This window comes from Orycteropus afer, unplaced genomic scaffold (assembly GCF_000298275.1).
Source record: "Orycteropus afer afer isolate SDZICR_OR568_19922 unplaced genomic scaffold, OryAfe1.0 scaffold00010, whole genome shotgun sequence".
NCBI classification, from domain to species: domain Eukaryota; kingdom Metazoa; phylum Chordata; class Mammalia; order Tubulidentata; family Orycteropodidae; genus Orycteropus; species Orycteropus afer.
This window is the reverse complement of record NW_006921597.1, coordinates 11,490,454-11,504,549: the sequence shown is the minus strand read 5'-3', so window position 1 is coordinate 11,504,549 and position 14,096 is coordinate 11,490,454. Positions and strand designations below refer to the sequence as shown.

General features: G+C 34.8%; 1 protein-coding gene across 1 annotated transcript; it reads left to right on the top strand.

Moving 5' to 3' along the window:
• Positions 1-1,672: 1,672 nt before the first annotated feature.
• On the top strand, positions 1,673-13,833 carry LOC103205055 (bile acid receptor-like). The gene is given in 9 exon segments (XM_007950324.1): positions 1,673-1,736; positions 3,923-4,285; positions 6,144-6,284; positions 11,285-11,430; positions 11,518-11,622; positions 11,760-11,859; positions 12,899-13,000; positions 13,414-13,539; positions 13,703-13,833. Coding segments are annotated over 9 exon segments (1,278 nt in total).
• The last annotated feature ends 263 nt before the right edge of the window (positions 13,834-14,096 follow it).

The window sequence follows — 14,096 nt, the reverse complement described above, 5'->3', positions numbered from 1 at the left end:
ATTGCAGGTAGGCCACACCCCTGGGGAAACTCCCCTTGGGCAGACCGGCCGCTCAGAACTCAGTCATGTGATCCATCATGGGAACCACCACTCACAACTGGAGTCCAGCCAAGTTGACACATCTTCAACTATCACAGTTTACATAGCAAATTCATTTCCCATATAGCAGTTCATATACATATTGTTAACTGCAATTTCCACAATGTAACAGCTCTCTTCCCACTTCCCTTTGAAGTTACCATTTTCCTATGTATTCCTGTTGCCTGAGCTATCCCCCTGTGCTAATACTGCCCTTCTGTTATCCCATGACAGGTTGTTCTAAGGAGTGTATTTACCTGATGCAAATGCCCACTCTAAATACCTGTCTTTTATTTGGCTGGAAGCCACAGGAGTGAGTTTAATTCCAGACGTGAAGGGTAACTAGGGATCATAGTCTTGGGGGTCTCACTAGGCTCTATCAGACCAGTAAACCTGGTCTTTTTCATGATTTTGAGTTTCGTTTCACATTGTTCTCCCACTCTATCCAGGATCTCCCGTACTGATCCCTTTCCGAATGGTTGACTGTGTTAGCCAGGCATCATCTAGTCTTCAACTTCCAATTTCTTAAACTGTGATTTCCTGTTTAATTCTGCTAAAAAATGTGTTATTATTATTATTATTTTGAGTTCTTTTCTAAAAAATAACAAGAATAACTAGCTTTCCCAAAAAAGGATAGTCTTAGATTTTGATAACTTTTCCTCATAGCAGGTCATGATTCTTAGGTTTTACTATTAAAACACTTTTTTATTCATTATTTAACTATCTTCATTAGTTAAGTAGAACCAAAATCAATTACTGCTTAGCATATCACAGTACTGTGAAAAGTAAATATTTGCAAAAGTCTTGGAAGATAAAGATAAAAATGCTATGAAAATTTACCATTTTTCTTATTGTTTTTCTCTATCTTCATGAAAAAAGTCTAACTTTTCTTTCTAATTTTTCTAAATTTAGAACACTCAAATCCTGAAACTATTAGAATAACAATGATGGGAATTTATGGGAATCATTTAGTAAGTCAAGAACTGTTTTATATTTTACACATACTATTTAACCGAAATGTCTGAACAAGTTTGGTAGGAAAGTTTGATTATTTCTCTTGTACACATTAGGAAAGTAAAGCACAGGGAAGTTAATAAATAACTCATAAATAAGCAGTTACAGCAGTCTATGAAACCTAACTGCAAAGCAAGATACACTTTCAAGGGCCATATGGTTATTATCAATATTAAGTTATTTGTAAAGGCCTAAGCAATAAGGAAATTGGCAGAATTAAATAATTTGGTGTTTAACGATATGAACAATGAATATTTTTTTCAATCAAAATATAAGTGTAAATGCCTCATATACATATTCTACCAGATTGTTTTTGAACAGCAGCATTGGCTTTTAGGCCTGGGAGGAAGATAAGGCAATCTATTTCCATTAAGATTTACAGCCTCGGAAACACATGGGGAGTCACTATGAGTTGGAATTGACTTGATGGCAGTGGGTTTGGTTTGGTTTATTGACTTTTATAAAGTCATATTGATTTGATAATCAGACTTTCAAAGAGTCTATAAATATTTTGTTTCCTTCAGGTTTTATTCCGAAAAGTCCAGCATTCACTGAAGTGAATGAAGCAGTGGGTCAGAGAATGGCAGATACTTATCTCACTCCATCTGATGAGCACTGTTTTGCTGAATCAGTGCAGTACTATGGTATGTAACAAAAATTACAGTAAATAATTTTTTTTAGGGAGGAAGAATTATGGTTAGCTACAGAGATTTTTAAAAAGGAAAGTAACAAACAAACCAAAGGCTCTAAACTATTCCTTACAAAGAATATAATTAATTCTAAAAATTGGCACTATTTAAATGTTGTAATCAATTGTAAAGAAGGAAGAGCACAATAGTCTAAAATTGCCTCCCATTTTTAAAAAATAGCATGCAAATTAGATGTTCTTTTAAGGAGGTCATAGAAGATAATTCTTATGTAATTTAGTAAATGTAGTTCACAGAAATTGTGAAATATACTTTAATATTTGAATCCAAATATAATGTTCTTGTAAAAGGGAAAGAAGTAGAAAACAATACAGAGGACCATGGAAATTTTCTATGAAAACACTAAGGCTATAATATAAACGTAGTCTTGAATGTTAGTTTTCTTGTATAGTTTGAACTCTGGTTTCCATGCCAGTGGAACATCAGCCAATACTCTATAGCGGTAAAAAACAGGCTTTTGACTCTCACAAGAAGGGCACTTTTGTTTTAAAAAAGAATTAGAGATGTTGTATTTACTGGTAACATTTCTTCTGATATTAAGCTGTCATTTGGTATCTATTCAACACTCAGCATTGTACTGGATGTTATAAGATTAAAAATTATATATGAAAATTATTAATAAAAATTATGTTGTTAACTAACCTTAGTGGCAGAATTTTGAGGGTAGGAGTAAGTCTAATCACCTGGTGACTCAGCTCCAGGAAAAGTACAAATATTACTAGTTACAGACATTCAGCATCTAAGTATTCCCAGGTCCTTTAGGGCCAATTTTCCTGATTTAGATTAAGCAATTCTCCTGAAAGCAGGAAATAAATTGGAATTTGGGAGCTTCTGATAATAATGATAATGCTGTATGTTATGCTTCATTTTATAGTTTATATGTGCTTTTATATATCTTATATTATTTCATCCTTGTAATAACCCTATGAGGTAGATATACTTATCCCCAGATAATTGCTAGTTGGACCAAATTAAAAAAGAAACTGATAATTTAAATCACGACTACAATGACAAAACTCCAAAACCAAACTTACTGCCATTGAATGGATTCTGACTCATAGCAACCTCCATTGGGTTTCCCAGGCTGTAAATCTTTACAGAAGTAGATGGTCCCATCTTCCTTCTGTGGAGTGGCTGATGGCTTTGAACTGCTGACCTTCTGGTTTACAGCCAAATGCTTTATCCATTATGCCACCAGAGCTCCTTACAAGTGGCAAAGAAGGATGTTAAGGTATATTAAATGGGGGGTTCAAACAAAAACATTTCATGATTTTTTTTGCTTTAAATAACCAGATAAGTGAGGTAAAATGTGTTTTTGTTTGAATTTTCTTTTTTGAGGAATGCGATAATTTATTAATTCATCTTTTTTTCTGACTTGAGTATGCGGAAAACAGCTGTTTCCACAAGGGAAATGTAGACGATGAGGGAAACTGTCTTCACTCCAACCTCTGGGAAATACTCATTCCTACTTAAGGTGGGAAAAAACTAGTTGTTATCCAGTTGATTCTGACTCATAGTGACCCCCTTTGGGTTTCCGAAGTGGTAAATCTCTACGAAAGTAGATTGCCCAATCTGCTTTCCGTGGAGTGGCTGGTGGGTTTGAACCTCCAAACTTCTGGTTAGCAGTCAAATGCCTTAGGCACTAGGCCACCAGAGGGTCAATGAAAAAAGGAGAAGGCCCACAACGAGGTGGATTGACATAGTGGCTGCAACGATGGGCTCAGGTATAGCAAGGATTGTGAGGATGGAGCAGGACCAGGTAGTATTTCGTTCTGTTGTGCATAGAGTCGCCATGAGTCAGAGCCGACTTGAGGGCACCTAACAACAACAACTTAAGGTGAGAGATTGGATTGATATGTGAACCATAAGCAATTATTGCCCTTTCTCCCAGCTCCCAAGCAACATCTTCAAACCTATGAGATGGTACATTTACCATGCACTGCAATTCAGTTTACTGTCTGTCTGCCCATCATGCTGGACAGCAAGACCCTGGGATATAGCAGACATGTTGAATTGGCTGTGTTTGTTGAGCATAAAACACGTTGAAATTTGAAAATGATTATGAAGTTTTGAAGTTTTGTCATTTGTTCTTTTCTATGTTAAAAAAAAAAAAAAAAACCTAGATATTTTTCCAGAACAAATCAATTATCAGTTGCATGACTCTGATGTTCAAGAATCACCTTATTGCCAGTATTCTACTGCTCAGTTTCCTCCGGCTTTACAGTCCCAATTTTTACAAGGTCATTTCAACACTTATAGCATGGAGGCACATTACAGTGGTGGACAGTATGGACTTGGTTCTTGTGAATTAAATCAGCCTACTTATGTGGTTGCCCTCCATGCTGAAGATGGATACCCTGGAATAAAAAGTTTCAGACCAATTTATTCTTCTATGTGAATTAAGGGACAGGAAGAATTCTGTGTAGTTTGCAATGATAAAGCATCAGGATATCATTACAATGCACTTACTTGTGAGGGTTGTAAAGGTAAGGATAAAGTTAAAATGAAACTGTAATATTAGTGTTCACTGAAGACTCAAAAATTTTAGGCATATGAGAATACTGTTACTTCTTAAAATGTGAAAAGTAAAACCAAAAAGTGCCAGACAGATGTTTAAATGTGGTCAATCTGTGGGATCGGAAACATGAAAATATATTATCCTTTTCATTCTTGATGAGCACTTTAACATTTAAATATAAAATCCAATATTTATATGGTAGAGGTTTGCTATGCTGTTAGGTGGATCTGATGTTGGAATAGAAAAGATCTTATAAAATGATCTGAATTTTGATTATTACATTTTCTTGATTTATATAATTCATGTATTAGGAGGGAATTTGAATTAAATGCCTTCTAAGATATTCTACTTTCGTAGTGATACTGCCTTGGAAACCCAAGGAGGGGTCGCTATGAGTCAGGTCTGACTCGATGGCAATAACAACAACAACAAAGATACAGTCTAAGTCTATTTTGAAATGTTTTTTTTAAAGAACAAATCGGAGATCTGAATGTGAAGACCATCATTGACAATAGCATTTTCAAAGAGTGAAACACTGATGAGGTTTTGAAATACTTTTTCATTGTTTTATTCACAAATGCAGTGTTGGACAGGACCTGAAAATCATTAGATTAGGCCACTATAATGTTAGGTAAACATGTCTGTTAAAAGTATGTTGTTGTGTGCCCTCGAGTTGGACCGAGTCATAGCGACCCCTCCTTGGGTTTCCGAGGTAGTATCACTACGGAAGTAGATTGCCCCATCTTCCTTCCGAGGAGTGGCTGGTGGGTTTGAACCGCCAGCCTTCTGGTTAGCAGTCAAGTGCCTTAGGCACTACGCTACCAGAGCTCCCTGTTAGAGGTATAGGATGAAATTTTGTTTTCAGAATGCCACAACTCACTCCTCACAGAAGCCAAATGAAGATTCTGGGAAATGAGAGACCAGTTTTATGAGTAGAATAGTTGGACAAGTGTTTGTTTTACTCTTGAAATGCACGACCTTTCTGTTAAAAAAAAAAATTAAAACTAAGGCATAATTCTGGAAACCTAAGTGAGCTTTTTACTCCCCTTGTTGAGTCTAAATCATGAAATTCCACCTTCAAGTGTGTCAAAAGAGGATATGCAAGGGTTCTAAGATGGGCATTAACTAAGTTTGTCAACTTTATTGCCCAGAATGGAAGAAGAGGAAGATAGCTGGGATTATTGCATAGGAACAGGAAGTGAAAGAGAAAATGGAAGAGGAACTCCTATGCATGGATTTAGGAAGTAAAAAGAAAGTGAAGAATCTCTTACATAGATACACCCACCATGGCCCATTCAATGTCTTAGACCAAATAAATTAGCAACTCTGGGTAAACACTGAAAAAGGGAAATGGACAGAGGAATAAGCTTAAAAGATTGTTCCACCCTTTATGGGTTAAGGTGGAAATTTGAGGAGAAAAGAGTAAGTTTTTCTTGTAGGTTTATTTCACAGGACAACATACTCTTCCAAGGGAGAAATGCTTCATGAAACCTTAATGTTCTATAGAACATAGTTTTAAAAATGCTTTTAGATGATGTTTTATTACTATGATAAAATTGTATCTTAATGTGATAGAGATATGTGGGTTAATTTGCAGCTGTGATTACTGGAAGGAACAACCTTGAAATAGAATATATCAATTGGGAAAGGATTGAAAAATTATCCAGATAAATGTATACTAAAGGAGATCTCCTTATTGAGGAAAAAAATTTTTTATTGAAATAATTTCGTTAACTTGATTGCATAACTCCACTATGAAGGAATATGCTAATAAAATGACATATAACTATACCTAACAGTAAAATTTAAAAAAATTGTTTTATTAGGTTTTTTTCGACGTAGCATCACCAAAAATGCAGTATATAGTTGCAAGAATGGTGGTCACTGTGAAATGGACATGTACATGCGTAGAAAATGTCAAGAATGCAGACTGAAAAAGTGTAAAGCTGTAGGAATGTTGGCAGAATGTAAGTGCCATTTTCTTTCTTCCTTTTTTTTCTTGAGGGACATTTAAATTCTTTTTACCTTACTGAAAATTTAATACATTCTTCAAATTGTCATTTTGAACATTTACATATTTGTTTGTTTTTAAGCTATTTCTCTAGCAACTACTAAGTTAGGATAGCCAATTACCAGAGTCGGTAATTATTTCTATAATCCATGCTCTATACTATATTGCTCTACTTTTGGTAATAATTCTTAATTGGAAATCCTTGTGTTTTTATTCTGTTACTTAACCTAAAGTTATACAATGCATCTAGAAAGAACGGAATTTTAAATAATAGTTACCTTTCCTCAGATTTGTATCTTTAGAAGTTTGTAGGATACCTAATGGTGTAGAGTTGACTAACAACACATCTTGTTATTATGTGCTGTTGAGTTGGTTTTGACTCATCATGACCCTGTGTACAACAGAATGAAACACTGCCTGGTCCTGCACCATCCTCACAATCGTTGTGCTTGAGCTCATTGTTGCAGCCACTATGCCAATCCATCTAGTTGAGGGTCTTCCCTTTTATCACCCATCTTCTACATCAGACAATATTTCCCTGCTATTCATAAAGTTATCAGTGGCCCCAATTTTTTCAGAAGTGGACCTGGCAACATCCTTCTTCCTAGTCTGTCTTAATCTTGAAGCTCCAATAAAACCTGTCCACCATGGGTGAACCTGCTGGTATTTGAAACACACATGGCATAGTATTATAGCAACATGCAAGACACCTCAGTACGATATGAGTGGTGGGTAGTTACCTTTCTTCAGTCTTGTAGTTTTAAAAGCCTGTAGGTTACTTAAGGGTACAGAGTTGGCTAAAAACACAGGTGTCAAAATGCAACTCAGCAGGCCGAAGAGTATCTAAGATTTTTTTTTTTTAACTTTTTATTTTGATTGGGGTGAAAATTTACAGGGAAAATCAGTTTCCCATTCAGTAATTCATACATATTTTGTCTTCATGTCATTGATTCATATCTAAGCTTTTGATTGCCTTCTATGCACTCAAGTTTTTCCCTTACCTTCTTTTTTTAAAATGCATTTTATTGAAATATAATTTATGTACAGTGAAATACACAAAATTAAAGTGACATGGGTCAATGCATTTTTTTTCCAGTGGTCCCTCTCTTCCCCTCCCACCACTGACAACCAACAAGAAAGTTTCCCTCCATATATAAACCTTTTCTTGATCCTCCACAACAACAAACTAATACTATATTTGTCCTTCGGTGATTGACTTATTTCACTCAGCATAATGTCCTCCAAGTTCATCCATGTTATGCAGTGTTTTGCAGACTCTACATTATTCTTTAGCGCTGCATAGCATTCCATTGTGTTCATGTACCATAGTTTGGTCATCCATTCTTCCGTTGATGGGCACATAGGTTGTTTCCATCTTTTTGCTATTGTAAATAGTGCTGCAATGAACATGGGTGTGCATATATCTGTTCCTGTCCTGGCTCTCACCTCTCTAGGATATATACCTAGTAATGGGATTGCTGGGTCAAATGGTATCTCCAATTCCAAAGGAATTACCATACTGCTTTTCACAGTGGTTGTATCACTTCACAGTCCCACCAGCAGTGTATGAGAGTCCCAATCTCTCCACATCCCCACCAGCATTGATTATTTTCTGTCTCATTGAACCTTTCCCTTACCTTCTATAATGTCATTTAATCCTCACAAAAGTACTGACATTTTGGCATTATTTCTATTCCTCCTGTTCCCTAAATCTCAAAGTGATTTTAAAATATACTCTTCTTTATAGAGTACTGTTAATGGTTTCTATTCGTGTCCAATTTAGCTTGTGCAGACACTATTTTGCACTTGCACAGTTTTACTAGTTTTCTGGCTTATTATTATTATCTTATTATTTCAATGTGCTTTCAACTGCTATAATATTTTTCCTTAAATTAAATTACACTCTTGTTCATTAAATACTGATGCAACATTCTGTTTACATTATACTGTTAATTATAATAAAATCCAAACTCTTCAAAGTTCTTTACAAAATGGATTCATAGCATAGTGGCTAAGACACTTGCCTGCTAACCAGACGGCTGGCGGTTCAAACCCACCAGCCACTCCTCGGAAGGAAGGTTGGGCAATCCTACTTCCTTAGTGATACTGTCTCGGAAACCCAAGGAGGGGTCGCTATGAGTCGGGGCCGACTCGATGGCATATAACAACAACAACAACAACTACTACTACTATTTAAAATTCCAGGGTTGGAGTAGACCATAAAGTTATCCTATCCAAGCAATAAGGAGCCCTAGTGGACCCAGGTATTTCTTGAGTTCAACAAATAAACATTTAAATGTTATTCATATGCATCCAGATATTTCTTGCTCCCTTTCCCCTTCCCTTTTCTCTTTTCCTCCTTCCCTCTCTTCCTGTCCCCCTTCTCTAAGTTTATCACTCCAAGTTTGAATACATAGGTGCCCAAATTCTATACACTAGGTAAAAGGACTCTTAATTAGGAAAGTTCTCTTGTCCCTGGCATTTTGTATTACCCGACTTCACCCAATAATGATTCAATTGTAATGGTTAAAGTATTAAACACATGGTACATTTCTATCTGCACAAAATACAGGAGTCTCAGTCAGGCAATCTACACATAGTTTTATGATTCCTGTGGAGGGATGGGCTGGTGAGGTGGAAATATGTTTTTAGATCCCTGGTCAAATAGGTGGCCCCTGGTGACACAAATGATTAACCACTCTACTACTAGCAGAAAGGTTGGGAGTTTGAAACCACACAGAGGTGCCTCGGAAGTAAGACCTGGTGATCTGCTTCTGAAAGAAAACCCTATGCCTTGAAAACCCTTTGGAGCCTATGAAGTAGTTCTACTCTGCACCTGTAGGGTCCCCAAGAGTTGGAATTGACTCAATGGTAACTAAAACAATAAGACAAATAGATTAGGGCTCAAGAAAAGGTTCCACTCTCACTGGGAAGCTGAACAGAAAGCCAGTGAAAATAATAAAAACAGAACCAAGCATTTTACAAATTATTTCTTACCACAACCCTGTGAAGTAGGTACCATTATTACCTCCATTTAATGGATGGGGAGCTCTGGTAGCATAGTGCCTATGAGTTGGAGCCGACTCAACGGAATGTAACAACAACAACAACAACAATTTAATGGATGAGGAAATCAAACCATACAGAATCACATAGCTAATTAAGTGGTAGAGTCACAGTTCAAATCAGCATACTGACCAGCTCTAGTCTCTGTTACCTTACCCATTATAATATACTGCACTCAGAAATACAATGACAATGTCCCCTTCATGTTATTTAAGACTGTCTCAAAAATAGTGTAGGGCTGATCTTGTAAGTTAAAGATATCAACACTTCTTGTTGAGAAATGTTGGAAAAGTCAGAGACTGGCATCATATGTGAGTCTTAAAATTTTTCTTTGTTGGATTTCTCTATTCCAGTCTGTGAAGATCTTTAAAAGTTACTTTTCTGTCATATAAAGTTTGGGCTATTTTTCTAAGCTGCTTACTATTAACAAATTTGATCTAGATTGTGGTTTAAAATATTTAATAGAATTAGTAGGAGGATGGAACCCTATGACTTACCATTAAAAAACATCCTACAGACTCATCCATTAATCAGCTTCCTTTGAGTATGGTTGCTCAACCACCTCTCAAATGTCAGGCTGTAATAGTTCAATTCCTTAGAAATCCCCCCCCCCCAGGTGGATGGCTATAAACTAACTAGGAACATTTGCTCTTCAACAATTTCTTCACCCACTTAGTCAACCATTTTATGTTTTGAAGCCTCCAAAAGATGATAACTTCTTTTTAAGACATCACCAATATTATACTATCTGTACCAAGGAGTGGAACTCATTTTTTGCTCTGAATGTATCTCCTTTTTCACATATCATGGACTCCAAGATGACATGGTTCCTTTCTTTAAGAGAGTTTTTAATTTACCTTCACCAAACAGTTTTATTCCTAATTTGAAGCAGCTCTGTGGTTGAAGTTCTTTATCACCATTTCAAATCAATTTATTTTCCTCCTTTCCATTACTTGTTTATTCTCACCTCTCTGTCATTCTCTTCCCCTTGAAGTCTCTCTTCTGCTTTCTCAGAACTAAGCTAAAACCTCTTTAAAATACACATCTTTAAAAAGTCTTCCCACAATTCCATCTGATTTTAATGACTTCTTCACAGCAGTTTTGCGATTATGTGCTCAGTTTAAGTTATTTAATGTTTACCAGATTTTCTTTTCAAATTGCTTCATATCATTTTTATGTATTCTTGTTCTCCAACAAAACAATTAAATTATTTAGGAAAGGATTAAGGCTATCTGTTTTGGCATTAGCTCTTGAAGTAATATTCTGACAGACATAACAAAAGGTAAATATTAAATTTTGGTTAATTTTATTAGTGATTCATGATACCTTTTCCTGTTCAAGTAGAGATTGAAGTCAAAGTTTAAAAAGATCTATAAAGGCTACAAGGCAAAAATAAAGAAGTTTTCACTTTATAAAAAAGGTATTCACTGCCCTGTCTTGTTTCAAAGAATAAAAATTCAACTTAGCTCACTTTAACTTTAATAAGCAATTCTTTTGACCTTATGATATGAAAATTGGGGATAAAAGGCCAAATATAAGGAAATTCATACTACTTCCCCAATTAATATTCTATGTTGCTTCCAAGATGAAATTAATATGGAAATGTCTTTAGTATAAAAAGTCTAAGTTTATAGGTTGGAGATGCAAGGTTAATTTTTAATTTATGTTTAAGATGATTATGATTTCCTTAGACTAGGTAATATGGAACCTAGAGGAGAAAGTAATATAGTAAAGTTAATTGATGTGTACATAGTTGTTCAATAAAAAGGGTTCTTTGTAAAAGGACAAATCTATGCTTATGTATATGTATAGTATAAGACAGCTCTCATGAAGTCCTATACTGTTACTCGCTCTTCCAAAAAGTTTTATATGAATTTTGTAATACCACAGGTTTGCTCACAGAAATCCAATGTAAATCAAAGAGACTTCGAAAGAACTTTAAGCAGAAGAATAGTTTTTACTACTCTAACATCAAAGTGGAAGAGGAAGGAGTAGACAGCAAGCATGTGTCATCAACAACTAGATCTGGAAAAGTGGCAAGACTCATAAAATTCTTATTTCTTTAATGATGATGTCTTGTTTGATAAGTATATATCACAGATTTTCCCTATGTTTTCTTATAGATTCAGGAAAGCATAGAACTAACACAAGAGGAACATCAGCTCATTAATAATATTGTGGCTGCTCATAAAAAATATACAATTTCTTCAGAGAAAGCAAATAAGTTTGCATGTATTCATTACTGGCAAGAGATAACTTATAATTAATCATGTTAGAAAATAAGAGCATAAACATGAAAGTTTAAAATTTCAACAGTTATTTGACATAAAGCATAATTTAGCAATCATTTTCTTTTGTGGGTTAGCTTCAAGAATGTGCAAATCCCCAAATGAGCTTTTCACAACTCTCAGAGGCAGCAGTGCTATGGGTATGGAGAATAATGGATTTTACCAAGGGACTACCAGGTAATCAAAAAAATTTTTTTAAAGTAATTTAAGACTTAAACTTATTTTTAAAAAAGTTCCTTGTTTGAAAGAAAGAGAACATTTAGGAAAACAAAAACCTATTGTTTTCTACCAAAGCTGCTTCTAAATGCAAAAAACATAATTATTTTACCTGCTTTACTCAGTCAGCTGGATCAAAATATAAATATTTTAAAATACTATTCAAATGACTTAAAGATTTAGAGTTAAGACAAACAATGTGGTTTTAAGTTTTAATTTTTTGGAAATGATTTATTTTTTAGGTAAAACAGGAAACAAACAAATTTCCCTGTACAATTGTAAAAAAAAAATCAAGCCACTCTTTGCCAAAACTTAGTTATCTATTTACATGTACAGATACTCATTGTAAACATAAATTCTGTGAGGCTACATCTACTATGTTTAATTTTCTCTTGACAAAAAATGCCATTTGCTGTTGAGTTGATTCCAATTTTTGGCAAACCCTTGTGATTCAGAGTAGAACTTCAGAGGGTTTTCAATGGCTGTGATCTTTTGTAAGTAGATTGCCAGGGCTTTCTTCCATGAGCTTTCTGGGTACATTGAAACCACCAACCTTTTAGTCTGTATCTAAGCACTTAACCTGTAAGGTTTATGCCACCCATGAACTCCTTCTCTTGCTATACTACTGCCATCGAGTTGATTCTGACTCTTAGAGACCCCCACTGGGTTTCCAAAGCTGTAAATCTTTAAGGAAGTAGATTGCCTCATCTTCCTCCAGCAGAGCAGCTGGTGGGTTTGAACGGCCAACCTTCTGGTTAGCAGCGAAATGCCTTACCCACTATACCACTAGAGCTTCTTCTGATGGAAATGCTCCAAAATATTACTGTGTTGAGTCAGTAATTTTATTCAATTGTTTTTGAAGTAACATCTCATGATTATTCTAAGAGAACACTTAGAACTCAGATCATAAGTATATTTCTAATTTAGAATGTTAAATACTGTATCGTAAAATTATCTTTTAATTTTCTATTTGAAACAATTATGTGATCTTTGTTTATAGGATTTGAAAGTTTGACCAATGAGGATCAGACTGCATTACAGAAGGGATCAAAAACTGAAGTGATGTTCCTTTATGTGGCCCAACTTTCATCAGTCTCTCAAAGTAAACAGCCCAATTAACCTTAGTGTTAACAGTTGCTTTTAACTCTGGCAACAAATTATATAATATTGAGCTATTTTTATTTTACCAGTTAGTATACAACTAAGCACTTCATAATAGCTGTTTATAGTTTTCCAGCATACTGATTTAGCTTTTCTTTTTCTTTTAAGGAAAGCCATTCTTTATTGTATTGCATCATAGGAAAACAGATTCTGCAGAGTCTATAGGGCACTTTCTATAAGATATGAACTATTTCTTACTCTAGCTTCATGCTTCAGTAATGAAAGTTAGAGAGTTATCCACTCATTGGGAAAATTTCCCATCTAACAGTTATGCTGTATTCTGAAAGAGATCAAATTTACTATTTGTATAAAGATTAAAAAAAAATCAGACTTTATATTTTTCCCTTTTACTAGGTGCTATGAGATTATCAAATTATTCAGATCATGCACTGAATTGTCACAGTCAGAGTGATGCCAGCCGTGTTATTTGCTCGATAGAAACATTTTGCAGTGAAGACAGTACTTCTACAACTCTAACTGGTAATATTATATACAATACAAAATATTATATTGGATGGAAAAATTTGGTTAGATATTAACATTTTACTGTCTTTTATTGCCTTGAGAAAAACATGGTAACGGCAATATGTTTTATTCTGTACTATGCTCTGATGAAAACACATTTTTATATTAATCTTCGTAGGTATTACTAAAGAATTTATTACTGTCTTGTTTTACTTCTATAGAAGAATGAATGAACTTAATATTAGTAATACTGAATATGCTCTGCTTGCAGCCACAACTGTTTTTTCCTCAGGTAAAGAGAAGTTATAACACAAGTAGTAAAATTTTGAATATTTGTCAGTGAAATCATGACATTTGTGTGGTAGTTATATTATTAACTTGTTCATTGCTGCCAAATGTTCCAATTTTGTTTCATCAAAATTTCCTTCTCTGCCAGATCATTATCTTATGATAATGCTGTATGAATATGCTGTAATTTCTTGCATCTTAAAAAATGCTTTCTTACCCTCTTTCAGCTCCACTTTACAGAAAAACATTTTTTTTTTTTTTTTTTGAAAGAGTTGTCTACACTC